Source organism: Solanum lycopersicum, chromosome 10 (assembly GCF_036512215.1).
Source record: "Solanum lycopersicum chromosome 10, SLM_r2.1".
Lineage (NCBI taxonomy): Eukaryota > Viridiplantae > Streptophyta > Magnoliopsida > Solanales > Solanaceae > Solanum > Solanum lycopersicum.
The window spans coordinates 64,189,819-64,217,487 of NC_090809.1; the positions used below are offsets into that span (position 1 = coordinate 64,189,819).

Sequence of the window (27,669 nt, forward strand, 5' to 3'; positions counted from 1 at the left end):
TAATTGAAACATGGTATCATGTTTCAAAATATGAATAAACGAGTATAAATTTGAAGGCTTAAGACCCCGTATAAAATACTTACCTAAAAATGATATTTACTTCGATTTAAAGCATTGGATGCCGATGAAGGTCTCGCTTTAGATCGTGACAGATTTCATGGCCAAGTATGTTTGTAAAATTAAGTGCTTAAAGGATTTGATTGATGTTGATAGAGGATATTATCAACAACAAAACATACTGAATGATTGGACTCGGAGTCCGTTTCTGTATCATAATATCATAATCAAACTCATCCAAATTCATTGTTTACCTGATGTTAAGCTGGGGGTAAAGATCAGAATCAGACTCATCCAAATTCATTGCTTACCTAATGTTGGCCCCCTATCTTACGCTCCAGATGTCCAATCCTAGCACGCGGGGTGTTCTGTGTTGTTATGAATGATTGACATTCAGGTTTAAGGCTATCATTTTGTCAACCATACCCAGAATTCAAGCAAGCAAAAACAGATAAAATTGTAAGACAGCAAATAATGTACCTTTAACTGAATAAATAAATACTGTAATTTTTTTCACTATGTGGATACATAATAAGGATACAATCATATATAATCACAATCAAGAATAATGTTTTCCGTAAAATGATTGACAACTATCTTAGTCTCATGTGTTCAACAACTCTGCGAGAAGGAAATATATAAGAGCAAGAACCATCCGCGTTGAGCCAAAAACAGAAACAAAGAATTCCAGACATGTTTATTTCTTATCTGCATTTAGTTCATGTAGCAAGGCAGCAGGATAGTTTCTTACTTGTGGCAAGAATAATTAGTTGATGACCTCTTTGACGTTGTCCTTGGCAATGGATGTGTTGATAGAGGTGTTCATGGAGGTATTCTCCAGCTTTGGTGGACCTGAATGCCGCCTTGGTCTAGCAGGTGAAGGCGGGTAAGAGAGTCGCTTCTTGACAGACCCTGCTGGTCCCTTTTCTGGGGTACTATTATTCTCCATGCCTAGAGGATTTTGCAAACGTGTTTTTGCTTTTGCTGACTTAGTAGGTATCATGTAGCTCGGTACAGAGGAGGAGCTTCCCAAACTCTCATCATCTCTTATAGATGCTACCCCAATGCTATGCCTCCTGTTGTTACGTTCTGATTGCATACTGATCATGCTTCGCGCATCATCATCTTGGCTTATTGCAGCTACCCTTGCCGATTTCAATTTTCTGGATGCTGTTGAATTGGCTGGCTTGGAAGGGGTTGTAGGAGATTGGTGACTTGGTTTTTGGCTGGATGGAGAAGGGAGATCAGAGTTCAGCTGATACCGGGCAAATGCCTTGGTAATTTCTCCTCCAGCAATACTGGCACTTCGAACAGACATTTGATCATTTTTGTGTTCCTTCTCTGACATGCTTTGGGTATCCCAAGGTTTAGCGCCCATCCAGCGATCTAACCAGCTCCAACCCCACTGAGGATTGGTTGGATCCATAAACAACAAGTTGGCAGATCTTGGTGACTTCTTCCAGGTTTTCTGTCCAGACAAGTTTTTTGTCACAAGCATTATAAAAATATCTTCCAACTTGCTATGAAATTATAAGTTATAAACATATGTTAAAGAGTCATTCTGCTGAAGTAAATGCATTATATATGTTTTATAGGGAAAACAAAAAGATATGAGACCTGTGATCATGTCATCACAAAGTTTTGATGATAGAAATGAGAGAGGTCATACACATGTTTCCGGGAGGTCATATACATACACATATGCATCGACTGTGCTCTTTCTAAATACTAATTCTTTTGTATAGAAGAAAAGATAAGCTAATTAATTACCTGATGTGAATATGAATAAGCCAGTGCTCTTTCTCGTCTCACAGCAGCTTCATATTTGCTGAGCACGCTTGCTTCAATCTGCTCTTTTGATTGCGCACTGTCATCCCATTCCTCTCCTCTCTGTCAAAACAGACAAAAAATTCTATTAGAGAAAGAACAAAGCAGCCAAAGAAACAAAATCCATTTCGAAGCATTATATTGGTGCAGATTCCTTCTTTCAGAAAAAAAAAAGGTGGAATAACCGAAGAATACTGACCCTCAAACTCTCAAGTTCTTTTGCATGTTTCTGCATAAGCTGCCTCTGGAGAGCTCGATTCTCTTCCAACATCCTAATCCTTCTAGAACTAATCTGAGACTGCACGCGAGACAGCGTTTGCATGCATTTTAGAGTATGTGCAGTTTGCCGTTTCCCTGTAGGTCCATCAGCAAGTGATTTGAGTCGAACTAGCCCTCTTAAAGCCTTCAATGCCCTCCTAGCCTGCACTTGATAAATGTCAATAGCAAATTCCTTTTCAGTATCAAACAAATATTACTAGCTTTACTGATCTAATAAGGAAAAGTATCAAGCTTATGGTAACCTAGCTGGAAAGAAATGCTGCCACGTATGGGAAATTCGTTTAGAACAAAACGAATATAAGAATGTACAGAAGCATACCAGATATCCTCTAAATGCAGTCTGAATCTTGATGGCGGCTACTTCCTCCTTTGATTTGCCAGTATACTGAGTCACTTTATCTAACCAAACAACCTCTTCAGCAGCCTCGGTGGCTGAAACATCAACTTCAGCAGCTGCAGAAGTGGAAGCTGCAACGGAGTATGCATGTTTTGTCAGCTCCTCTTCCACTTCATCCAGTGCAACCTCTTCCACATGAGGAACAGGATGAGGAGGAGATACTGAGGCAGCAACTGGGGAGAAAGAATCTGGAACTGGATCCTTCTCTTTTCCATACCATTTCTTCTTTGATTTCTGAAATTCAGCTCAAGAATGCTTAGTCACAGTTCAATTATGAAAAAAACATTACAGCATACTAGAAAAGCTCGATACAGCTATTCCACGAAACCTTCTCCATGTTCTCACCTTAGGATCTGGGCTTAGTGCCTTCTTTACCGAAGAAAACCAGTTTCCTTTCTTCCCCATTTTCAATTCATTCCTCAATGTTCCCTATTTAAAAGACAAAGCATAGCACATTACACAGCTAGCTTAACCTTTTCAGTGAGAGATTTATCCATATAACTCACAAAATTAAAAGGAAGCAAATACTACAGTCCTACAAAAGTGGGGTCTAGGGAGGGTAAAAGCAACATATAGTAACATAACAGTGCTACAACAAAATAATACAATCAATAAACAACCGATGATAACAAAAATCAATGGACAAGAAACTACAAGAGTAATACTGCGACAAGGGTGAGGAAAGAACCTAAAAATCATCTGAAGATCATTTAAGGAACAGAAGGTAATAACTTAAAGATCTATGAATTAAACAGTCATTTCCAACCAGATTATCAAGTTATCCAAAACCTACACTATTACACCTAATTTCTCAAATAGGGATAAAAATCACGAAAGGTTCTGAATCCTCAGTCCCACAGTAGTCAAAAATCACATAGATGATTCAAAATTGATTCTTTTATCTCTATACTTACTCAACAGCTAAACAGATAACAGAACTACTAATTCAACTGAACATATTATAGTATTAGTTCCAAAAGAGCAACAGTCCACCAAATCTTTAAAAAGACATTAAAGAAAATGACACTACAACTAGCTTCAATTTCCACTAAGACAGCAAAAAAAACTCAAAAAATGAAAAAATATACATATTTTGAAAGATCTGAAGTATGAAGAAATACCCTTTAGACAAAATTGCAGCCCCCTTCTTCAGATCTCAGAAAAAAAATCTAATTTGTTCTACAAAGAATGTAACTTTATCTCAAAATATGTTTATACAGTGTAGAGGGTAACATAAAAAGATCAAGAAAATGTTGGACCCCTCTACTTTAGCACCCTTTTAGGCATTTGTAGTGTGATAAAAATCAGATCTTGATGAAGAATTCAACCATGTTAGAAGACCAGCTGGTTTTGGGACCCATTGGGCAGACCTGGGCAAGTGGACCCCACATTTTTAATTTGTAATTACTTTGTATTTTTTTCCATTTAATTCGTGCTACCTGCATTGAAGCTCGACTAATTTAAATTCATATACTATATTAGTTCAAATGAAATTAACGACCCCTTTTAAGAATTTTTCGTTACTCAAACTTAACTCGATGTATCATTATCAAGGGAAGAGCATCTTCATCAACAATAACCACCTTCTTTGGTAGTTAATTTGTAATTATCTCACTATTTTATTTATTTTCCGGCAGAAAATGATTAGATGCTTCTTATTAGTTTTTTTATTCGCTTTTTAATAATAACAACTCATGAAGCTGATACCATTAATTAAAGTGTTATTGCATTAGAGAAGAAAAGCATCCACAGCCATAGATAGATAAATACAAGTTGTTCATAAAACAATTTTTTAGTGTGGTGATGAGTTATAAATAAATACATAATTCTATTAGCATTGCCATTGGAGTTAAATGATTAACTGGTGTCAATCGTTTATTATCTCATAAACTGTAAATGTCTATCGGCTTCGGCCCATACACACATGACACGTGCATAGGGAAATGAAAATAGTGTACCCTTGTAGTAAAAGATTTAGCTATCGATCACGAGGCTTTAATTCACATTTCTGTCATGTTCAATTAAAGCCAAAAATTATGGCATGAGTAAATTTCTATCACACATCACGTTTTGCAACTGTCACATAGTATATGGTTCAAAAATGTAGATTGATTAGATCTAGACACCTCTATAACGTAATATAAAAGTAATTTTGTTTAAATTATTAGAGTCGTGTTTGATTCTTCAAAAAATCATATCCATAGTAGCTATTTTGAATTTGAACACTAGTCAATCAGATGAATTGTGTTCTGTATCAAAATCTACTAGGTTTAAATTTTGAATCAGAAAACTACAGAGTTTAACCAGGCAAGCAACTGTCACTTAAACTTTTGTGCATTATATTTTGTGTTTGCATAATTTTTGACGAAATGGTGTCAATTGATACTGTTTAAACTAAGATGATAGGTGTATTTTTCTAATGTACACATACGATCCAATGATAATTTTGAAGAGTCGTATAGCTTATAGTACATTTTTCAATAATGCACACATGGCACAGTTCAAGACATAAATGTTCTAACCATACACATGTAAGGACCTTGGTAACTAATTTTGCTGTCAAGATAACGACACATCCAGTATTGCCAAAACTAGTTTAGTTCATTAACTCATTTTGCCCTTTTGCCTACCCCCACTTCATTCTTCTTCCATGATCATCATGACTTAGGAATTGATTCTTGTTCTTGGCCCCCACAAAAAACAATCTCTTAGACTAAACTAGGGATGCTATTGTGTTCACCTAGGATTTTTTTCCTCACATCAAATTCTGAACTGGTTGCAACTCTAATGGCCTTAGAGCTAGTATGCCTTGCTAAACTCTCTCTTCCTTCTACACAACAAGTAGTGTTTCATGTATTTCTATAAGTGGACATCTTTTTTATGTATTGCAGGGGAAGTAAATTCATGGATGAGTTTTTACCAAAGTTTGATTGAATAAGCAATGAGGCTTCCTAAACTGCACAAGTGTATATGTAATGACTTGTGAAAAGCATTAGAAATATATCATCTGCTATAATTTGTGTAAATGAGCATTGTGGAATTATGATTGCTGCAGTTACCGTTACAAATCTATGAGAGTTTTTTATCAGGAACAAAATCAACTTCTTTGACGATTATGCAACGCAAGTACTAAACATAAACCTCATATCACCAAAAAGAAAAACCGATAGTTATTCTAGAAGTTTAAAAAAGAAAATCCAGTAGCTTCTATGAAAATTTCTCAGTCAGTAGCACAATAAAAGGCAGCAAAAGAAGTTTTTGATGTTCTATCTGTTTTGACAAGAAATGTAACCTTAAGAATTACAATCATCTGATTTTAGTGCTGATGGACATGAATTCAGACATGTTCTTGTCCTCCAGTGTCTAAACATCTACTCTCCGGGTGCTGAAACACCTTGCTTCAGTCTTTCCTTCTTCATCTTCTTCTTGGAGATCGGCTTCTTTTTCTTTGGAGGAAGGGTTTTCTGGGCATACACATAAAGGACATAGTTCCCAATAAGGAACGTCAGCACAAGCCCACCGATAACAAGTAAGACAATCAATCCTGGGTTGAATCCATTAACTTCGACATCCTTGGCCATGTTTTTCTGCTTAATAAACAATAACAAATATCAATTCAATTTACGTACACAGGTAATAATTGGGTACAGATCAAACACTAAACCGAAAGAGCACGTTCAAATCCCAACTTTGAATAGCTCTGTGATGCAGTCACATGTTGGCATTTATCCAACTTCAGAAGAAATCTTCACATGTTGGCATTTATTGGGAAAATAATACATTTAAAATACAAACCATTTTTTCAATGGAAGCGTCTACTAGGTCAAAATGATGCATAGCAACATCTACAAAGTAATAACATAGTCCGTATGACATATTCATGAAAAATGTCAAAGAACAAGTGATAATGAAAAGGGAAAAAAGGGCCATATTTGCCCTTCTACTATTTAAAAAGGTTTAGTATTGTCCTCCATTATACTATCGTCCATTTGTGTATACCATTGGTCCATATTGGACTTGACGTTATAAAAGTGGCTCAAATTTTTCCTTCCCACATTAACCCCATCCATTTAGAGGTTACAAGAAATATCTTAAATAATATCTAAGGTAGATTACTTAAGTTGGTGGTGATGATATATATGAAGGTGTCGGTGATTTTGGTTAGTGGTGGAAGAAGAAGGGTTGGTTTGGCGAGTTGGCATGCAATTTTTGCAAAACCCAATGAGATTAACGTAGGAAGGACAAAATTCGAGGCACTTTATAACATCAAGGCCATATATGGATCAATAGTAGAAGCCACGCCTTAATACATTTGGCCACCATATTCTATGTACATGACATTTGACCATTACTGTCATTAGTCAAAACTGCTTTGCAGTACTGCTCTATTTAAACTACTCCACTTGTTTGGTATAGGTAGAAGGAAAATTAAGAACATTTAGTTGCTCCTCTTTTTCTAGTTTTGGAGCTGAAAATGCCACACAAAAAGGTAACACGTACCTTCGTATTTCCTCCTTATTTAACAAGGGAATTTTGTAGAGATATTGAAAAATAATTTAAACCAGTGAAATCATGGCAGAATTTTATTTAAAAACACGGAATAAGTGTAAGCCCCCTTTTCAAGAAACTATATTTCCCCATATGGTACAAATGGTTAACTGATTTTTTTTTTCATTTATCCCTAGAATACAATGTCTACTCAGAAAATCAATTGGGGCTTTTAAATTTCTTCTATCACAAGAACTAAACCAATAGAAAGAAGGACTTCGAAAATTATAGTAGATTGAAGGAGGAATAGCAACATTAAAGAAAAACTGGCAGAATGGTGTAAAGAAGAAATGTTTCGTTTTCTATAGCCAATTGATTTTCTGGCTGTTACAGAGAACCTACCAGTGTTCAGGGAAGCGTGAAGCGGAAAAAAACGATAAGGCCCCGCTTCACGCTTTAGGCGATGAAGCACTCGCTTTAAGCAATGAAGCGCTCACATACTCATTCTAATCTGTGAAGCGTAGAAGGCTTGCAAGTGCTAGCTTTCCTGAACACTGGAACGGTGGAACCTACATATAGATATAGTTTTTGCTTTTCAAAATTTTGAAGCTAGCCAACGGGCACTTGAAAATTCAATCTTTAGAGAAGACACTTCAAATTAGTTCTCTTTAATTCATGTAAGTATTATTAAGAGAGTAACTACCTTTTCTTTTAATTTTCAAAAGTGTCTGTTGGTTGGCTTTCTTTGTTTATACAATCTTTTTGTAGCAACTGAAAATGAAATCAGTCATATAAAAAAGTCATTCTTCTTAATACTATTCTGTCAATTCTTCATTAAAATTGAAACTTTTTGCTATTCCTCTTTCTTTGATAGTCTACTCCAAATTTAGCCCTCCCTTCTATTGCCTTAGTTTTGATAGAAGAACAAAATGTAAAAATCAGGGAGTGCAACTTGTACGCCTTGTATCCTGAGATCAGAACTTCCATCTACCACATGCAGCATGGGGGGGAAATTACTATCATAAATACAGGTTCCTGGAATGACTTGACTACACTCATTTCGTATTTTTCATAAAATTCTCTTGCATTATTTCACACTTTTAGACTAAGACAGATAAAATAAAAAACACATATCAATGGATCCAATTGATATTGATTTTTTCAGCTGCAGATAAACAAACCAAACTTTTGTCATTAATTTTCAGAGGTGAATCACATATTCATAACCAGGGTAAACGAATTGGTGAGACTCCCTTTCTTTTGATAACCTCAATCTTATTGAATTTTGGAAGCCAACTCATTTCACGACCCTGGTGAAATGAAAACCTATGAAGAGGAATTCACATGGATTTAGGAAAGGCCCGCTGTATTTGTGTACAGGCTAAAGAGTTTAGAAAAAAAAACCGAATATCTTTGGTCACTTTCATCGTCAAATGGGCTTTTCCCTAATATACTCTTTCCAACCCACAAAATCATAGAGGTACAATGATGGTTATCAACTTATGTTCTTCCTTTTTGACAAAGTAACGTCTGTGCACCACTATGTCAAATGGTGGTTTGTCAAGGATTTCATCACCAATTTTCAACAAGCCTGATTGATTAAACTATGCTAATGCGAGAAAATTAAATGCATAACATCTGCTTGTTATGCACTGACATGTTGAAATCTTTTCGGAATCCAGATCTCATCAAAACAAATAAGCAGCAGTGCACAAAATCAAACCTTCAGAATTCTGTATCACAAGATCGCAACAAAATGAACGAGCCTCATCAACCAAAAAACGACAATAAGTAATTAAAATCTCACAATCCACGCAAATACGGAACAGTGAAAAACAAAATCAGACCTTTAGAAAATTGCAAAATTGAACATAGCTCCAATCATAGATCCTTCATCCCAAAAAAATGAAAAGAAACAATACACTTTCACAATTCCACACAACAAAAAATGCAGAAAACATACAAAAAAATTAACAATCTGACTCAAACCAAAGCAGATCTGCTTTAAAAAAAATGGTAGAATTGAAGAAACAAAATGCAATGTGAGATTTAGAGGAGCTTACCACGCGATCGGAGGAAGATGATCCACAAATTCAGATTGTTAGAGCAATCAGATCTTCAGAAATTCATCGTCACCTAACGCAGATTTTGTCGAGTATGAAACGGAAAGAGAAAAATGGACTTCCGGTCAGGCTTTGCTGCTTAAATACCAATGGGCAAGTGCATATAACAATAAATTATTTTCTTCTTTTTTAATTACTTCGTAAACTTTCACATATATGCACTTAAAAATAATTAATTATTTTTTATATTTATAGTTTGATAATTACAATTTATAGTTATATGTTATATGGATGAGAAAGACGATAGAGAGGGGGAAAAGAGTGAGAGAAAGTTGAATTGTATATTTATATTGGTTAGATAATTATATATTATACATATGTATTTATATATATGACAAGAGAGATTGGAAGACGAAGACTGGGAGAGAGGAGAGAGAGATCGAGATAGGGAGGAGAGAGGCGAGAGAGAGCAGAGAATGGGAGAGAGGTGAATTGTATATGTATGTAATTGTATATAACTATATATTATACATATATATTTGTATAAATGGCAAGGGAGATTGGGAAAAGGAGGAGAGAGGCGAGCGAGATTGAGAAAGGGAGGAGAGTGGCGAGCGAGAGAGGGCGGAGAGTGGGAGAGAGGTGAATTGTATATGTATATAGGTTAAAAAATTGTGTATTATACATATATATTTGTATATCCTGGTGAATTATACATATACGAACATAACTAATTATACAAACTCGAAGTCAGCCCACGTAATTAATGTATAATGCTAGTCGCGAGTGATAATTATAGCAAACTATAGCTATGATGAGTAATTAAATAGTATAAATTTGCTTAGCCGCGTAATTTTCCCATAAAAAAATTACTTTAACTATCCTTTTGCAGTAAGTATATTAAAAGTGATAAACAAAAATAAAAATTTATTTTTTCAAGACAAATAAAAAGTAGTTGGTATCTAGTGTACATTTGATTCTGAGTCGTCTTTTGTTGGATAATTATATCCGTTATAAGCGCATTATAACAAATAAGCATATCTCGAATTAAAAGTAAGTCACTATTCAACAAGATGTCTGTCAACATAACTTGTAATATATTCGATTAATTTCAACAATTTATATGGAATAAAAACTATAACTTATATGGATCATTAAGAGTCTTTGAGACAATCGTGATATCTATAATCAAAGCAATGTTATGCAGACTGTTGAGATCATAATGATATGTAGAAGGGAAAAGGGTCTGATATACCCCTCAACTTTGTCATTTAGAGCTGATATACCCCTCGTTATAAAAGTGGCTCATATATGCCCTTACCGTTATACAGACGGCTTGCATATAACCCTTGCGTTACAAAATGGCTCACATATACCCTTTATTTAACGGAAATTAAAAAATTAGTTTTAAATTTATATTTGTTACTTCTAATTTTTTTTTAAAAATTATTTAGGGGTATATATGATTCTTTTAACAAAGTTCAAGGTATATTTTAATTTTTTTCATACATAAATTATTTTTTGACTTCTTTTATTATAATTATTTGAGTTTCTTATTCTTATTTTGTTTTTTCTTTCATTCCTTAGTTTAAAGAAAAAAAATTTAAACTATTTTTTTTGTGTGTATTGTAATTTAATTTCTTATTCGAAGAAAAAATTTGATCATCTATAATAAGTTTTACAAGAATATTAGTGAAAAATAAATAAATTTGATTATCAAAATAATAATTATAAATTAGTCATCAAAACAAAAAAAGTCAAAAAAAACATGTTTGACAAAAATTAAATTTACTCATATGGGATTATATTTTTTAGAAAAAAATAATAAAAATTTAGGATTAAAATTATTATTATTTTCATTTCTGTTAGAGGAAAAGGGTATATGTGGGCCATTTGTTTACAAGTAGAGGTATATACGAGTCACTTTTATAACGAGGGGTATATCAGCTCTAAATAACAAAGTTGAGGGGTATATCAGACCCTTTTCCTAACGTAAAAACATATAAACCTATAAATTGAACCTATATAATATATGTGTATGTACAAAACAATGTACCAAATATGAAAGGTGATTGAAAAACTGGACATGTATCATTATGTGTCAAAAATAACCAGGTAAGACAGTCGAGTAACAAACTTATCGTACTAGCCCATAGATAATTACTGTCTTTCAATATTATTTTAAGCATCAATATAGCCGTGTAAACATTAATGCAGGGCCACAGGCAATAAGTATAACCCGCAAAAAATTTAAACCCAAGAAAAAATTCAACAACCAAAGATAATGCAAGTTGAAATTTTAAGGTTCTATCCTACGATCTAAAGCATAAAAAACATGGAAAATAACAAAGAAGATATATCTTTATAGTTTCCTCTAATATGAATTTAGGTCCGTGTTTATTTGCGTCATCTTGCAAAAATACAAATATATCTTTATTGTGAAGTTGCAGCGACAAATGATTTAGTGCCTTGGAAACTAAACTTGCAGATTTTCGTTTTGACAAATCGTGGATTCTCTCACTCTGTATAAATTGAGAGAAAAAATCTGAGATGTTTAACCTAGAATTCTTGAAGCTAATCAAAGTAACGTGCAAACTTTTACCAATTTTTACTATTACAACTTACTTGATTTTTCAAAGCTTTAAATATGACCATTATGATTTGAATACCTCAATATCATATCCTTTCTTATGGTATATTAGACACTCTTGACCATATCTGGAAAATACGAGTTTGTTTATAGGCTTGAAATAATTTTTTTTTTGTTGCTTACGAGTTATTCAATTTGCTCTCAAATTATCATTTACACCTTTTCAATTTAGGTGTAAATGAATTAATATATAAATTTGTATAAAAGTTAAACAAGTAAATATATAAATTTTATGCAATATTTCAAGATATAGCTATTTATTCAACTTTACACAAATTAAAATGCATAATTTTACAAATTCAAAATTAAAATACATTAATATAAAATAAAGCTAAGTTGAAAGTTAAAATATACGTTGATATATGGTTACCAAATATTAAAAAGAAAATTCATTTTTTTCTAATAAAACATTTTTTTATAGAGAGAATATTTTCCAAACACACTTTGCAAAGTCATAGAGTAAAGAAAAGACTGGATCTTCCCCTCAATCCAAATTAATCTCAACGCACTCAAAACAGAGAGCATTGAAGAAGAAAGAAGAATAACTAGCTATTAGACTTGTTCCAACCGTCCATCCCTTCAACCAAAAAGCTCCCAAAACTCTCATCGAAAGTCAAAATCTTCACCCTTTTCAAAGTTATATTCATTCAACTCCATAATCGCTTAAAGAATTATACACAGAGAATCAAAAATTGGTTCAAAATGATCTGATTACATGTGTTAGTTTGAGAATTTTGGATTGGTATTTTCTGAGAATGATCAACAGTAGTAATAGTAATAGTAATAGCATGATGTCGCCGGCATCGGCATCGGCATCGGCAAACAACGCCGCACAATCTCCTGGGTTGAAGACTTATTTCAAAACCCCAGAAGGAAAATATAAGCTTCATAATGAGAAGACTTATCCTGCTGGTCTTCTTCATTTTTCCCATGGCAAAACTGTTACTCAGGTAAACCCCTTTCTAGGGTTGTTTTTTTTTCTTTCTTAATTTAGTCCAGTTATGTTATTTTGGGATTTTTTTTTTTTAAATATGGTGCTTAAAATTGGATTTTTGAGATTGACCCTTTTTGAAAAATCGATCTTTTGAGCGGAATCTGTAATGGGTTTGGCTACATGGTCGATTTGAAGATTATGGGGTTTAATAATTCATTATTCTGCGAAAAGTTCAATAGTTTTGTCCTTTTACCTTTTGTTTTTGAAGTTAATTGAGAGCCTGTGAAAAACAATTACTTTCAGTTTATTCAGTTTTTATAAATATTTCTTAATGCTTTAATTTGACAGTCCCAGTATAGAGATTATTTGAAGTTTCTTTGGTTTCAGTGCTTACACTCATTTCAGGCCTTATGTCTTCAATTTTAAACTTGATGGGTCCTGGCTTACTTGAAGAGCTTTCTTCTATAAATGACTGAAATAAACCCTTTAAATGAAGGAAATATATCCACGCAGTAGCGGCTTTTACATTGAGATATCAGCTTGATAAGATTTAGTTAGTAGCTACTAGCTAATGCTCGTTCTGCCGTCTTTGTATTGTCAAAACAACCTAAATATTAGTCCAACTTTTGAAGTCCCGAGATGATTTTCAGGTTTCTCTAGCTCCTCTCAAAGATAAGCCCATTCAGGCACAGCCTCACTCGACATCAAGTTTTGGAGTCACCAGTGGTGTTAAGTCAGCAGCAGCGAGATTGTTAGGTGGTGGAAATGGTAGTAAGTCACTTAGTTTTGTCGGAGGAAATGGTGGAAGTAAGTCTGTCAGTGGTATGAGTGGTAGAGCTGGATCATTTGGGGTGACAAGTTCAAATAACTCCGGTAGTATTCCCAATTTCGATGGCAAAGGGACTTATTTGATATTCAATGTTGGTGACACAATTTTTATTAGTGATTTGAATTCTCGAGATAAGGTATCGTTATCAACTATATTTATTCTTTGAGATAGAAAAAATTGAATATATGAATTCTGAGAGGTTCATTGGAAATGTAGGATCCTATAAAGTCAATACACTTCAGTAATTCAAATCCTGTTTGCCATGCATTTGATCCGGATGCAAAGGAAGGACATGATTTGCTCATTGGGTTGAGCTCCGGAGATGGTAAATTTCTCTCTACTTGACGTACAACTTCAATCTTCCATTTCACGCTTTACCTACAACATCTGCTTTGCAGTTTATTCAGTATCTCTACGTCAACAAATGCAAGATGTTGGGAAGAAGCTTATTGGGGCACAACATTACAACAAGGATGGTTCTATTAACAACAGGTAAGGCTCTAAACTCGACCGTCTTTGTTATTCTTATGAATACTATTTTGGAATTGTAACACTTTTCTTTATTTATTTATCTTATTTATCTTGTCTTTTTGGGATAATGTTAATGGTCTGGGCTTGCCATCCTATTTTTGAGTTATTTTTTGTTAAATAGACGAATCGTCATAGCTCTGTCATGTATGGTTTTACAACTAGTATAATTGAGTGTTTCCTAGAACATTCTTTGAGAACTATTAGAGTGACAATTTTTTCCTACCAATAAAGCTGGAAGCTGAGATCTTTAGTTGCTTATGTTTTTGATTGGTTGTAATGGTAGCCTTCTTTGGATCTTTGCGCAATCTAGAATAAGATTAATTGGATGATCAATGCAGTTGAGGTGGTTATCGAGGACATGACTTTATATAGGAAGGTGTGGAAGTCAGGATTACGATAAAAGATTAATTGGAATTTTGTCTTGGTTCTCGATGGGTTTAGGTTTGGTGGAGTCTGTCATGGTATTAGCCTTATTCTTGTAGTGTCTTGCTTTTGGCTTCTATCATCATTTGTTTCTAATGGTGTTCTGATTATTTCACTATTATTTTGTTGTTACTGTTTCCTTATTTAGTTGCTATGTTTTCTTCACTGTTGTTTTCCCTTTTCGTGCCTACTTTGATTTGCTGTACTCGAGCCGAGAGTCCTCCGGAAACAGTGTTCTACCTCTATGCGGTAGGGGTAAGGTCTGCCAACATTCTACCTTCCCCAGACCCTACTTGTGGGATTCTCTGGTATTATGTTGCAGAAGTAATAGTGAGTAACCTTAGAAGCACATTCTGCGGTCTTATAAATGTATTGCAATCATAATTCAAAGTTCTTGTAGTGATGCTTCAAGAATTTTGATCCCTATGCTGCTCCCTCTTCCAGTTTGTGTACCAAGGGAAAGAAAGAGAATTAGGATAGTCTTTGTAGTATGAGAGTGAAATCAATATTCAATCAACTACATCTCACTCCAAACTAGTTGGGGATATTGGGATAACAAGACGACTGTTTTAGAATTTTCAGTTTTTAGAAATCTCACCAAGGTAGACAACTTGAAGCTCACCACACAACCCTAAGACAATGAGAGTCGTGATATTAGCTCCATGAACAGTATCCTTCCCTTCCCTTCCTGCCACCCACCTCCTAAATATTCATATTGCTTCCTGCGTCATGGGATATTGAAAAGTGAAGTACATAAGTTGCTACCTAGAGCTGTCAATCTCACCATAGATACCTTAACTATCCTTGTGACCAAATAGATTCCTCTCATTTGCACAAGTCTACTAGTGTTTTTTAGCGTCTTGGATATATTATAATTTATCTCCAACTGCTAAAAACATGGAAATTCTTATTTACCCTTAACTTCCATCAACATTTTCTCTCTCTTCACACCTGTACCATTGCCGTCACCACCACCCACTAACCTTTATCTCCCATAACCATCTTTAGCCTCCAATCCATCATCCACCACTCCAAACCCCTCCTTCAACAAAACCCATCAGCTGCCACACAAAACAGAAACAAACTCTCTGTACATTCTTCACATGATTTTCACACCATTAACTCCATAAACACTCAGTCATCCGAGAACCACCAAGAAATCATGTGTCATCCTTTGAGTCGTCAACGGCCACATTATCCGCGATCGTTACTCACATGTAACTTCTATCATACTTTGGGTGTTCATGAGGTACACTTGTGCCAACAAGAGGTACCTATCTGGTTCCAAGGATAGTTAGTGTTTTTCTGATCTTTGGCGACAACTTTAAATGTCAATCTATGTATTTTGCGTATTTGAAAAGACAAGTTACTTAAGGGTTTTATACCGAAGATAATATTTTCTTTTGTTTGACCAACAATGTACTAGTATATCAATTTTAATGGGTGCCTATAATGATGGAGCAGATTTAATATATTACTTTGCCTTTCAACAGTCGATGTACTAGTATCACTTGGGTGCCTAACAGTGATGGGGCTTTTGTTGTTGCTCATGCTGACGGAAATTTTTACGTCTATGATAAGGTAAGTGTTGTAACTAATTGGGAGTGTACCAATTTTCAGGTCTTTTTCAATGATCCTTATCTTTTCTGCTTTTCTTAAACCAATGTGCATTTTTGTTGTCATATTTCAGAGCAAAGACGGATCTGCTGATCCCTCATTTCCTGTCATCAAAGATCAAACTCATTTTTCAGTCGCCCATGCACGTTATAGTAAGGTATTTTGCTTGTGAATATAGTTCTTTTTTCAGCGTTTGATGATGTCCCCTGGTATCAGTACTGAGATTATCAATTTCTCATGCTTACCTTCAGCCATTTGGAAATTTCTTGGTTCATATATTCCCGCTTTCTATTAAGAACAACATTCTAACCTTTATAAAATAGCTATCAGTAAGCCAAGCATGTTCCTTCTGTGACATAAACAAGTTGGATGAAAGACATGTGTACAGTCAACTGCTTTCAGTATGTTGAGGCTGTTATTTAATTAGTAATACAGTCTCTGTTAGTAAATTAAGTTATCTCTCGGATATTAAGTATGAGACAAATTATATCATATCTTGCAATGGCTAATATTGCATTAGTTTGTTTAAAAAAGAATGACCTCTTTCCTTTTTAGTACATTTTAATTTCAGCTTTCCACGTAGCATATTTAAGGCCACAAGATTAAAGGGCAATTTTGTACATTTGCCATAACTTTAGTTTAGGACCACAAGATTCAAAAGTCTTTCTTTATTTTCTTGAACTCCATGACAAGTCACACTAGGCCACTCTTTTTGAAACGGAGGGAATATTATTTTACGTAGGAGGATGCAGAATAAGAGTAACGGGTCATTTGGTTAGGACCAAGTTATCCCGATATAATTAATCACGGGATAAGTCATGCCGACATGTATATGGGATAATTATGCCATCACTATAGCAAAATTGGTGGAATAAATAATCCATGGACTACCTAATACCTCCAACCAAACGTGGGATAAAATAATCCTACATTTTATTCTGGTATTATTATACCTTATACCTCATACCAAACGACTACTAATTGTATTAGCAAAACATAGATAAGAGTACCTAAAGACAAAAATGCATAAAGAGGCATCCCTGACCCGGCATAGCAATCCCTACATTATTTCTTACCACATGACAGTTCCTGCAATATTATTCGGTGCATAGAAATCCTCACGTTATTATTCACAGCAAAATAATCCCTTCATAACCTGTTCGGGAACCAAATAATCCCTAAAGAAGCAAGTTTACTGCTCAGTAAAAACATAAACAAAGTTCCAGTTTCATCTTCCTAAACACTGGACCAGTTTTTTCCATTATATGTTGACAAGCACGTTCTATGTTTATCTTGTCTGGAATAAAAACATTTAGTCTGCTTCTGCTCTACCAAAATTAGATGAATGTGTCGGTTAGTTTAGCAATTCATTGTGGCATTTTATTTAGCATCTCCTAATTGATTGTGGTAAGACTAAAACATATTTGTCTGTCTAGATCTCAAATCTAAGAACTACAGTTTTAAGTTCTTCCCTTCACATATTTCCGTTTGGCTTTTATATGCAGAATCCTGTAGCTAGATGGCATATTTGCCAAGGGTCCATCAATAGCATTGCTTTCTCAACTGATGGGGCGTATATTGCAACTGTAGGGAGGGATGGTATTTTCATCATGAGATGACTTGTGAATCTATTATATCTTTTGTTGTGATGATTTACCTTTACTGAATATGACTGATCTAATGCAGGTTATCTGCGTATATTTGACTACAAGAATGAACAGCTTATATGTGGTGGAAAAAGCTATTATGGTGCTCTGTTATGTTGTGCTTGGAGGTGAGTGTTTATGGTTTTTTTGTGCGTGTCGTATTTGTAACTTGAAGTCACTTTTGCCTTGTGGACCATGCAGCACACATTCCCCTCCCACCTTCCTACGCCCACTCCCACTCCCACAGATGCCCACACACAAATGAATGCATGTTGTTTTATTGTTTTGGCTAGAAAGAGTATCTATACTGATTGTACATGAACCAACAGCATGGATGGAAAGTACGTTTTAGCTGGTGGAGAAGATGACCTAGTTCAGGTTTGGAGCATGGAAGAACGCAAAGTTGTTGCCTGGGGCGAGGGGCATAACTCCTGGGTGAGTTTCGAGCAGTTATTACTTACCTTGGTTTCTATGCAGCATTCATGCTTATTCTCTTAACTTGTGTCTGGCAGGTCAGTGGTGTGGCATTTGATTCATATTGGTCAGCACCAAATTCAGATGGCACAGATGAAAATGTGGTCTACCGTTTTGGTTCTGTTGGTCAGGTACATTTTCAAAATAAAAGGCTCATATTTTTGAGTTTACATGTCACTATTTTACTTGGTCTTTAATTTGCTCATTCAAGATTAAACGTTTCTGTGTTCCATAATATTTTTCTTGCCTTGGTCATAATATGATTTTCAAAGACTGATCTGTTTTGAGGTGTTTCTGCTTGACAATCTCCTTTCTAGCTGTTTTTGACTTGATACCTCTTTGAAGGACACACAATTGCTCTTATGGGATCTGGAAATGGATGAAATTGTAGTACCAATGCGCCGTCCTCATGGTGGATCACCAACTTACAGCACGGGGAGTCAGTCCTCTCATTGGGATAGGGCTTGCCCTGTTGGTACGCTGCAGCCTGCTCCAAGCATGCGAGATGTTCCAAAGCTATCGCCCCTGGTCAGTCACCGTGTTCACACTGAACCACTCTCTGGCGTGATGTTTACTCAGGAATCAGTTCTTACTATCTGCCGTGAGGGGCATATAAAGGTTTGGGTGAGACCAGAGTTTGGTGAAACTCAAACTAGCAACTCAGAGTCTTTACTAGGTACTAGTTTGAAGGAGAAGCCACCGATATCAGGAAAGGTTGTCAGTTCCAAGTTTCAAGCAATGACCTAACAGTAATCACATTTTGTGTGTGTTTGGGGGAGGGGGTTGCAGAACGGCGTATTCACTAAATGGAGCTCCATCTACAAATGCTAGTAACCATTTATTTGTCTTCAGATTTGCTTGCACTGAGATTGACCAACTAATTGTATAGCGAACAATGAAGATGCTGTCGGGAACATCAGGAGGTTAGAAGAGTGTCGAAGCAGCTTGTAAGTATGATAGGCAAAAATAATTTGAGGTTTGTCTCTTGAGAGATATGTAATTCCTATTTCCTCCCTTTGTTTTCAGCCAATTTTGCTAAGAAACAGTTGGTTGACAATTACTTATATTGGATTAACTCATAGTACGAAACATTTAGAGCTGTTTGTCATCGAATTTTTCTTTTGCCTGTTGGTTAGGTGAGGCAACAACCTGCAAAGAACAAGATTTAGGGTGATATTGGAAGGAGGTGAATCATTATTTCGTTGTTATTGTTTTGTTTTTTTTTTCGAAATGCTTTGTCTTGTTTTCCATATTAGTTGTCATGTTTCATTTTTCCGTAACTACAATGATGTGTTGCAGTTGAGTCCAAACATATCCACTATGTAGCTTTTCAGTCTACAAACATACCAACTAACCATGTAGCTTCTGCTATCTAAGCCAAGCTAGACTGAAAAGAAGGATTGAGTTATGAGTTCAGTAGAATCAAGCAACTTTATTCTAAGTTTAAAAATTCGTTTAATATGTACAAATATTTTATTCAGGACTCCATAAAACAGAACAAATTCTGGTAATTTGTTATTTTGTTTGATTAAGTACAGTTCAAATCAGCAAATTGCCATCTACCTCCTTGTTGTAACCATTTCAGACTGTGTTAATACATATAATGAAAATTCTGCTGTTGCTATACATTATTTAACTCCGTGTATTGGTCTTTCCCCTGGAAAAATAAAAAATAAATGTTAAAATAAACATTCGTTTCACTTTGTTTGACGTAATTTGACTTGATACTGGAGTTAAACATGTCATATAACATTTGTACGGCTACAAAAAGCTTAAATATAAAAATGTATAAGGAAATAACGGAGGGAGAGTATTAACAAGGGCGTAAAATACTAAATTGATGAACTTACCGCATTTCTTGACATACTTGTTGGAAACACCATCATTTTTCAGTCACTGGATACTGAGGAAAAAAGGAATATGTTTATACAAAGGCGGAGCCACAATTTTCAATGTAGAGTGTAGTGTAAGAGCAAAAGTTACTAGGTTCAGCCAGACCTGTATTCAGGCATCTAGCTTCGCCCCTGTTTTTATACATTAATGGTGGTTGTCACGACTGTTACTCTTCAGCAGCTTCGCTGACCTTAATCTCCAAGAATCGCTCAACTGGCTGACGACAAATAGGACAACGATTTGTTTGGAACCTCAAAACTTGTGCACATCCACTGCACATGCACTGGATTTAAGATGCACAGTTAGTTTTCATATCCATCAATAGTGTTACATCACAATCATTTTAAACAAGAAAGATGAAGAAGAGTGTTAAGATAAAAGAGTAGAATACATACCATGTGGCGGCATGGAAGTACAGTAGTGTCTCGAGGTTCAGAAAGACATACGACACATTCCTTCCCATTATCGTTTCCATCAAAGTCCTTATCAACTGAATTCCCGATGCCATAAATCTCTTGCAATTCATACCTCATGCCATTGACCCAGAGGATTTGCTTCACCACCCTAATTTTGAATTCGCCTTTCTCCTTTTCAAAAACTGCCTGAGTAATCTGGAAATTTGTGGACACTGCATTTCCATCCTCCAATGCCTCTGCCTTCACCGCCAGCTCATATATATCTGCATTACACAAGTCTGCCTCTCCAAACATGGAAACATCAATGCCACTTCTAGAGGATTGCCTAAATTTCTGAGATAAACCTTTTTTAAATTGAATGGTTATTGGTGGAAGTAAACTTTCCTTCATAGGAGTCAAGCAACAATCTTCACCTTCTTTTGCAAAGAAAATGACAGTCAAGCTGCAATTAAACAAAACAAAAAAAAAAGTACTTTTATTATCTCAGGGCAGACAATATCGTGCGAGCAGAGGCAGAGCCAAAATTTTTAATTTCTCAATTATAAAGGTGGCTCGGTCTCTGGTAGATATACTTTACCACTACCTCGTGGACAATATATACAAATTTACACATATTTAACGACCAACAATGACTGTGGTGAAACAGTAATTACTACATTTCGGCTTCTTTACTAGTGATCTTAATTTGTGAATCGGGCCCAATGTAGATATCGAACATCAAGAGGGAGGATAATGTTTACCTTCCAGCTACGGTAGCATCGAAATCGAAAGCGACGAGGTATTTTCCAGGATTAGCTTCATCCGCCTCTATCCTTAGAGTCTCCTTCTTCAGATTCACATCATTACGTATCGTCACAGCTTTTTGATGCTCCACATAAGGTGCAGGCGTTGGAGGTATCATGGGTGGTCCACACGGGTAACCGCCATTAACCCAATTTGCATAATTAGGGTTCATAGGGTGGTGGGAATGCTGTTCATACGGCGGCGGATAATAACCCGGGTACTGATAGTACGGTGTCGTATTACGATTTTGCTGATAAGAATATGGTGGCGATGCTGCGTCAAATACGTAACTGTTGCCGGTGATCTCCCGCTGTGGCAGGTGGCTCCGCCGGTGGCTGTAATTTCTTCTCCGGCCATTCATACCATTACTTCCGGTATTACCCATCTAAATAATTTCTACCCTTTTACCCAAAATCAAAATTTATCTCCCAAATTAAAGATCATGGGTAAAAGGGATTAATTAATTTTGTGGTAATGGCAATTGGCAAAGGGTTAATTATGTTATAATTAAATGGATTAATTGAATGGAACTGGAATATTAATTGCATGTATTAGCGGTTGGCTTATAATTTTTCTTCGTTTTAGATTGCATGCATGCATAATTAACATGTATGTTTTAATAGTATTAACTTTTTGGATTAAATCAACGTATCATAATATGTATATTAAAAGCGGTATTGCATTATTTTGATAAATGTTTAATGAGTATATATTTTATTCATGTTAGGTTTTATTTATTTGATAAGTTTTTTTATTAACGTGGGATTAATCTATTACTGAAAAACGTTTATAAAGCACTTTCAAAATATATATTATTAAAATTTTAAAAATACTCTCAACATAAAAGCAGACACATCGATAAAGAGATTTTGTTTCTATCCTTATTGATGTTATTTGTTACCAAATAAAACAACTATAATTGAGTTATTTACTCACCTATAAATGTTATTAATAATCTTTCGACCTTCTCATTATTTAATTAGCAGTTTTGCAAGTCTTGTACCAGTTATCTATTGAACATTTTATTATTTTCTGATTGAATTTTCTTGGAATAAAAATGAGTAGACTTGTATCAATTGTCTATATATCAAATATTGATCAACATTTAATTATACTGTCTTTAGCTTGCGTGATCAATAAAATTCGTTTTAAAAAAAAAAGATTTATTTAAACACACACTTGTTTATCACCAAATAGTATATTACATGCATGGAGCATTAACCATACAACTCCAATTTATTTTCTTGAGGCTAAACAGACACATATATAAACACTCGATATGAGTAAATTTTCTCTCCAAATTAACCAACTCGGGGAGTTTGTACAACATAGTCCAACACGTTAACAAAAAGACGAACTCGATTACATCTAAGATCCTTTGTTACTGGAGAACCATTGAGTACATTTGGAATATTAGTTAGTCTTCGATTTTCCTTCTGAATTATTCTCTTAGCCAACTTTGCTGGTACTCCAAGAAGTTCTGGCCATGTATCCTTTTTAACCCCTATGATTAATTTATACATATATGATGAAAATAGTAATAAACACTATTTATACATGCACAAACAATTAGGTAATATAATAATTATAAATTTATAATAATATATAGGAATTACTATAAGCACGAGATGAAGAGTTTTTATTAACCAAACCTGGACAAATGGACTGCGCGGTGAGAGGTTGGATATAGACTGTTCATAAGATAATTAATTTTCGTTACAATAATAAATACAAATAAATGTGAAAAAACTACTACTAAAAGATGCGTCATTGAAATATGAAATTTTTGATAAAATTCACGTTTTTTTTAATAGCGAAAGGGAAAAAAATGAAAATTAATGAGAGGAGAATAAGGACTAATTACTTGATGAAAGAAGCAAGAAAGCTACCACTAGAGTTAACTTCTCCATAATCTTTTATCTAAATTTACTTTGCTTTAATTTTGTGTGTGTTAGATTCATTTGGTTTTTATGGAGATATTTATAGGAAAAACTAGTGTTTTTTAAAGCAACCATAGCATATTATTAATAATAAATATTGTTGAAGATAAGTGTGATGAGTTGTCAACTATAGGCTGTTATTAATTAATTTTTATTTATTTGTTGACATTTTGTATAAATTGATTTTCTTGTAGTTCTCCTTTACTTAAAATAAAATTGTATTATCGTTGAATGTTTTACAATATTACGTGTTCTTTAGAAAAAAAAAAATCCAACACGTACGGTTTAAGCAAATGATCTATATAATTAATACTAATGTCAAGATTTTTAGGCTTTAATTAATCATGAAAGTACTTGTATTAATTTTAGTGTTTGCTATGAGTCTAAGTTTTCGCTTAAAAAAATATGTGTATGTAAGGAGCGACTCTGTTAGAAATTGACCATACGATTTAATTAGGGCTCGGATTTATCATTTTAAAATAAAATTTGATTCATAAGTTTATGTTTTATAAATTTTTTTGTTATTTTAAAGTTCGCAATAAAATATCCGTGTTTGACATGGATAAATTATCATTACTATTATTTTGATTTTTTGTACTACTTATTTTTTTTATAAAATTATATGAATCTGAAAGTTTGTAATGGTATGTAATGATAAATATTTATTTATAAAGAAACATGAACATATGTGATTTATAAATTAATGCGACTTCTTACGATATTTCAATACTTTGTTTATTAGATACGTTTTTTAGATTTGACAAGATTGTATAAGAGTTACGTTGAGGAAGTTTTAATAACTTTCACAAATTATGAGATTTTGCATATTTATTAAATAATTAACACAATTTAAGAAATTCAAATTATATAAAAAAAATAATCAAATTTTGGATATATTCTAATCATATCCGAACGACCCTAATAATATAGAATTCCCAATTTTTGAATAGTGAACTCGGACAGTTTTTTTTTTTTTTTTTTTTTTATAAAATAAAATACTTATATAGTATTTAGCTTAGGCATTTTAAGCAAATGATTATTGAAAAAAGTTAGAAATTGATATAAATATTTTCGAAATGAATTGTTTTTGTTTTTTTTGTTCAACCTATAGAAGGAGCACTATGATATATAAGATGGGGGGATATTTAAAAAAAGCATATATAAAACACATTTTTCTAATTGCCTTTCAAGTTTGAACTTTGATTATCAAAAGTCCAAAAATCATAATATAAAAACAAAGAAAGTGACCCTAATCGTGCAAACATTAATTCTATTAATACAATTTTTCTTTTTCAATACATTATATTACATAAATTTGGTTTTTCAATTTCATAAGACCAATGTTTACATTTTAAATATTGGAATACGCATAACTAGTTCTTTAACAACCGGATAAATTAAATCTTCTGGAATAATAATTGAGTTTATCATAAATTATTTATAAATTCATACGTATATGAGAAAGAAAAAAAAACATTAGATATACACAAACAAGAAGGATCATTTGATAGTTGGTTAGAGTTATATAGATATTAGTAATGTACATGTTTAGTTTTAAGTAAACCTATGTATTATTTCATACATATAGTCGTTTGGTAGTTATGGTGGCGAATTAGTTATAGATAAATATTTCATCTTCTATCTCGCATAAAATAGTATATAGATTATCTCATAACTTATACATGTATTAGTTATGCGAGTTTCTAAATTACCAATCAAATGTCATATTAATGTTATATATGAATAACTTAATCTCTATCTATTTACCAAATATCGTATAAATACACGAATAACTTATTTCTTATCTAGCTATGAATGAACATAATAGTAATATAAAGGAATATATGATAAGATGATGAGTTTTAAAAACCAAACCTTGGCAACTGGATTGAGCCGTGAGAGGTTGAGTAAAGACTGTTCATATATAAAATAATTTACATCAATTTTTGTTTGAATAAGCTGAAAAATATGTGTAAAAATACTACCCAAAAAAAACGAATTTTATTTATAAATTAAATATGGGAATTAATTAATGAGAGATGGAAATAAGGACTTATAACGTACATGAAGAAAGAAGCAAGAAAACAACCATGATTGTTAACTTCTCCATATAACTAACTACTTATGCTTTAATTAATCCAAATAATAAAATGAATAAAAACAAAATAACTACTTGTAGAAATGCTCTTGGTGCAAGTTAATTACTCTAATTAAGAAAATTATGCCTGAATTTCTTCCTAAAAATGAGTAGACTTTTATTTTTAATATGATCTCAAATTTTTCAAACATGTTCTAATTACATTTAATAGATAAGTCATCCCTTTTAAACTAAAGAAATTAAAGAACTTCTCTAATTAAGGAATTACGAAAACTTCCATCTACACTCACAAATAATTTAAAGTAAATACAATATGTTTGGAAGTTATCTCAAAATAACTACTTATGCTTTAATTAATCCAAATAATAAAATGACTAAAATAGAATAAACACAAAATAAAAGAAAGCCACATTTATTTATCACCAAATATTGAATTACAAGCCTGGAGCACTAATCATACGGCTCCAAATTTTATTCTTGACCTAATAAGCTGGTTGATGTATACATTCGAAACAAATAATATGTTTCTTCGTATATATATAAATATATATATTTTTTTAACCAATTCGAGGAACTTGTACGACAAAATCCAAAATATTAATAAAAAGACGAACTCGATCACATCGAAAATCTTGTGTAACAGGTGAACCATTTTGTACATTTCCAATATTAGTTAGTCTTGGATTTTCCTTTTGAATTATTTCCCTAGCCAATCTTGCTGGTACACCAAGAAGTTCTGGCCATGTTTCTTTTCTCACTCCTGTAATAATTTATTAACATTTATGAAAAAAATAAATAAGAATTATTATATATGGGCAAATAATTTAGCAATATACTATATGATAAATTAAGAAGAGTTTTATAAATCAAACCTGGGCAACCGGATTGAGCCGTGAGAGGTTGAATCACTGTTCATATAGAATGATTAACTATTAATTTTTGTCTGAATAAATAGGAAAAAGAAAATACTACTAAAAATATAAATATGTTAATTTCATTTGAAATATTTTATTACTTGATAGAAAGTCAGTTGAAAACATTTCATATGAATTAATTCCCAACTGATTTCTTTCAAAATTTGCATATTTTAATTATAGTGGAAGTAAAAACATATAAATATGAGAATTAGTAAAAAATATATTTTATTAAAATATATATATATATTCACTAATCAAACATGAAAAAAAATCAGAAGAGACAATACTATGCAATTATTCCAACAAATAAATTCATTTTCTTGATGTTAAGGAGCTTATTTTCCCATAAATTTATTTTATCAAAAAATAAAAAAAGATCTTTACTACTCAAACATGATAATTCAGAAAGACAATTATATGCACTATTCCAACAAACTAATTCAAGATTGATGATTAAGGAACTTCTTTTTTCTAAAAAAATGAATTTCATTAAAGAAAAAATAATTTTACTAACTGAACATGAAAAAATCAGAAAATATTTTTTTTTCTATATCGAAGAAAACCTAAATGAGAATTAATAAGAGAGGGAAATAAGGGCAAATTAACATACATGATGCAAGAAGCAAGAAGACAACCACAAGAGTTAACTTCTCCATAGTCTTTTCTTCTAAATTTTCTAGTTTTGATGAGTTGCATTCATTTGGTTTTATGGGGATATTTATAGGAGATATTTGTTTCCCTAATAACCAAACCATATAGTAAATTAATTAATTTAATTTTGAAGAGATAAAGCTTGATGAGTTGCCGACTACATGTTTGTTGATTTTTTCTTTATATGTTGACATTTTGCATCCATTGACGTTCTTGCTTGTTGTACTTTATATTACTAAAATAATCATATAAAAATTGAGTGTTTTACGAAATACCATGTAGATTTTGACATAAAAAATTATCGATGTAAACTTTGATTAAAATGCAAAAAAAATTGTAGAGTATAAGATTTTTGATATAGACAAAGCATTTCTTATCAAAATTCACATTTTTTTTTCATACTAGAAAGATAAATTAGAAGAAACAATCTGTTTTAGAATTTGATAGTTTAAATTTAAATGAAAAAGTCTCACGTAAAAGATAAAATACTCCCAACACGAAGCAATCCATTCCCGTTTCTCAAAGTTCGAACTATAATTTCATTTAAGCTACAATTATACTTATTATTTACGGTAATTTTTTTTGATGGTTAGAAAACCAAAAAAATAAAAGAATAATATAAAAGGTCAAAGGAACATTAGCGAATATTTTGAAAAAAGACGTAAATAATAATTAAGACACATTCGTGATAGGGTTTAAAATTGTTTTTGAACTTTGGTGATCATTTAAAAGTCCAATTAATAACCAAAATATTAA

The 27,669-nt window shown here is 33.1% G+C and overlaps 6 protein-coding genes across 8 annotated transcripts; 1 reads left to right on the forward strand and 5 right to left on the reverse strand.

Annotated features, from left to right (window-relative positions):
- Nucleotides 1–518: 518 nt before the first annotated feature.
- On the reverse strand, nt 519–3,828 carry LOC101255348 (IQ domain-containing protein). The gene is made up of 6 exons (NM_001366885.1): nt 3,682–3,828; nt 2,906–2,989; nt 2,483–2,794; nt 2,084–2,305; nt 1,828–1,947; nt 519–1,525 (listed from the first exon to the last, which is right to left on the reverse strand). Exons 2-6 carry the CDS (start codon nt 2,963–2,965, stop codon nt 824–826), a joined length of 1,416 nt encoding a protein of 471 aa, NP_001353814.1. The 5' UTR covers nt 2,966–2,989; nt 3,682–3,828; the 3' UTR covers nt 519–823.
- A 1,914-nt stretch (nt 3,829–5,742) lies between these two features.
- LOC101256730 (DNA-binding protein S1FA) lies at nt 5,743–9,287 on the reverse strand. 3 transcript variants are annotated; one of them, XM_019216157.3, is made up of 3 exons: nt 9,112–9,242; nt 8,896–8,938; nt 5,743–6,147 (listed from the first exon to the last, which is right to left on the reverse strand). In XM_019216157.3, exon 3 carries the CDS (start codon nt 6,139–6,141, stop codon nt 5,932–5,934), a length of 210 nt encoding a protein of 69 aa, XP_019071702.1. In that variant the 5' UTR covers nt 6,142–6,147; nt 8,896–8,938; nt 9,112–9,242; the 3' UTR covers nt 5,743–5,931. The 3 variants fall into 3 exon arrangements, with proteins under 3 accessions (XP_019071702.1, XP_069146497.1, XP_004249690.1); XM_069290396.1 differs by lacking the exon at nt 8,896–8,938 and having other exon boundaries at nt 5,743–6,150; nt 9,112–9,287; XM_004249642.5 differs by lacking the exon at nt 8,896–8,938 and having other exon boundaries at nt 9,112–9,274.
- Nucleotides 9,288–12,155: 2,868 nt separating this feature from the next.
- Nucleotides 12,156–19,423, forward strand: LOC101248062 (probable catabolite repression protein creC). Its single transcript, XM_004249527.5, has 11 exons — nt 12,156–12,711; nt 13,346–13,660; nt 13,741–13,849; nt 13,923–14,016; nt 15,972–16,059; nt 16,169–16,252; nt 17,601–17,694; nt 17,782–17,869; nt 18,071–18,176; nt 18,254–18,346; nt 18,561–19,423. The coding sequence occupies exons 1-11, from the start codon at nt 12,517–12,519 to the stop codon at nt 18,960–18,962; spliced, it is 1,668 nt and encodes a 555-aa protein (XP_004249575.1). The 5' UTR covers nt 12,156–12,516; the 3' UTR covers nt 18,963–19,423.
- A 204-nt stretch (nt 19,424–19,627) lies between these two features.
- On the reverse strand, nt 19,628–21,806 carry LOC101268819 (probable E3 ubiquitin-protein ligase LOG2). The gene is made up of 5 exons (XM_010314040.4): nt 21,265–21,806; nt 20,504–20,966; nt 20,214–20,391; nt 20,066–20,118; nt 19,628–19,872 (listed from the first exon to the last, which is right to left on the reverse strand). The coding sequence occupies exons 1-3, from the start codon at nt 21,690–21,692 to the stop codon at nt 20,275–20,277; spliced, it is 1,008 nt and encodes a 335-aa protein (XP_010312342.2). The 5' UTR covers nt 21,693–21,806; the 3' UTR covers nt 19,628–19,872; nt 20,066–20,118; nt 20,214–20,274.
- Nucleotides 21,807–22,469: 663 nt separating this feature from the next.
- On the reverse strand, nt 22,470–23,282 carry LOC101256437 (trypsin inhibitor 1-like). Its single transcript, XM_004249641.5, has 3 exons — nt 23,172–23,282; nt 22,960–22,998; nt 22,470–22,811 (listed from the first exon to the last, which is right to left on the reverse strand). The coding sequence occupies exons 1-3, from the start codon at nt 23,215–23,217 to the stop codon at nt 22,609–22,611; spliced, it is 288 nt and encodes a 95-aa protein (XP_004249689.1). The 5' UTR covers nt 23,218–23,282; the 3' UTR covers nt 22,470–22,608.
- A 2,459-nt stretch (nt 23,283–25,741) lies between these two features.
- Nucleotides 25,742–27,116, reverse strand: LOC101254438 (trypsin inhibitor 1-like). Its single transcript, XM_004249634.5, has 3 exons — nt 26,873–27,116; nt 26,218–26,253; nt 25,742–26,105 (listed from the first exon to the last, which is right to left on the reverse strand). Exons 1-3 carry the CDS (start codon nt 27,015–27,017, stop codon nt 25,903–25,905), a joined length of 384 nt encoding a protein of 127 aa, XP_004249682.2. The 5' UTR covers nt 27,018–27,116; the 3' UTR covers nt 25,742–25,902.
- Nucleotides 27,117–27,669: the final 553 nt, after the last annotated feature.

Coding starts and splice junctions, on each gene's coding strand:
- LOC101248062 (XM_004249527.5), top strand. CDS start 12,517: ATGATCAACAGTAGTAATAGTAATAGTAATAGCATGATGTCGCCGGCA. Junction 12,712..13,345: donor ATGGCAAAACTGTTACTCAG/GTAAACCCCTTT, acceptor GATGATTTTCAG/GTTTCTCTAGCTCCTCTCAA. Junction 14,017..15,971: donor GATGGTTCTATTAACAACAG/GTAAGGCTCTAA, acceptor GCCTTTCAACAG/TCGATGTACTAGTATCACTT.
- LOC101255348 (NM_001366885.1), bottom strand. CDS start 2,965: ATGGGGAAGAAAGGAAACTGGTTTTCTTCGGTAAAGAAGGCACTAAGC. Junction 2,306..2,482: donor CTGCATTTAGAGGATATCTG/GTATGCTTCTGT, acceptor TATCAAGTGCAG/GCTAGGAGGGCATTGAAGGC. Junction 1,526..1,827: donor CTTATTCATATTCACATCAG/GTAATTAATTAG, acceptor TTGTCTGGACAG/AAAACCTGGAAGAAGTCACC.
- LOC101256730 (XM_069290396.1), bottom strand. CDS start 6,141: ATGGCCAAGGATGTCGAAGTTAATGGATTCAACCCAGGATTGATTGTC.
- LOC101254438 (XM_004249634.5), bottom strand. CDS start 27,017: ATGGTTTGGTTATTAGGGAAACAAATATCTCCTATAAATATCCCCATA. Junction 26,254..26,872: donor CTTCTTGCTTCTTGCATCAT/GTATGTTAATTT, acceptor CTATATGAACAG/TGATTCAACCTCTCACGGCT. Junction 26,106..26,217: donor GGCTCAATCCGGTTGCCCAG/GTTTGATTTATA, acceptor AAATTATTACAG/GAGTGAGAAAAGAAACATGG.
- LOC101256437 (XM_004249641.5), bottom strand. CDS start 23,217: ATGGAGAAGTTAACTCTAGTGGTAGCTTTCTTGCTTCTTTCATCAA. Junction 22,999..23,171: donor TTTCTTGCTTCTTTCATCAA/GTAATTAGTCCT, acceptor TCTTATGAACAG/TCTATATCCAACCTCTCACC. Junction 22,812..22,959: donor CGCGCAGTCCATTTGTCCAG/GTTTGGTTAATA, acceptor AATTAATCATAG/GGGTTAAAAAGGATACATGG.
- LOC101268819 (XM_010314040.4), bottom strand. CDS start 21,692: ATGGGTAATACCGGAAGTAATGGTATGAATGGCCGGAGAAGAAATTAC. Junction 20,967..21,264: donor GATGCTACCGTAGCTGGAAG/GTAAACATTATC, acceptor GTTTAATTGCAG/CTTGACTGTCATTTTCTTTG. Junction 20,392..20,503: donor TACTTCCATGCCGCCACATG/GTATGTATTCTA, acceptor TCTTAAATCCAG/TGCATGTGCAGTGGATGTGC.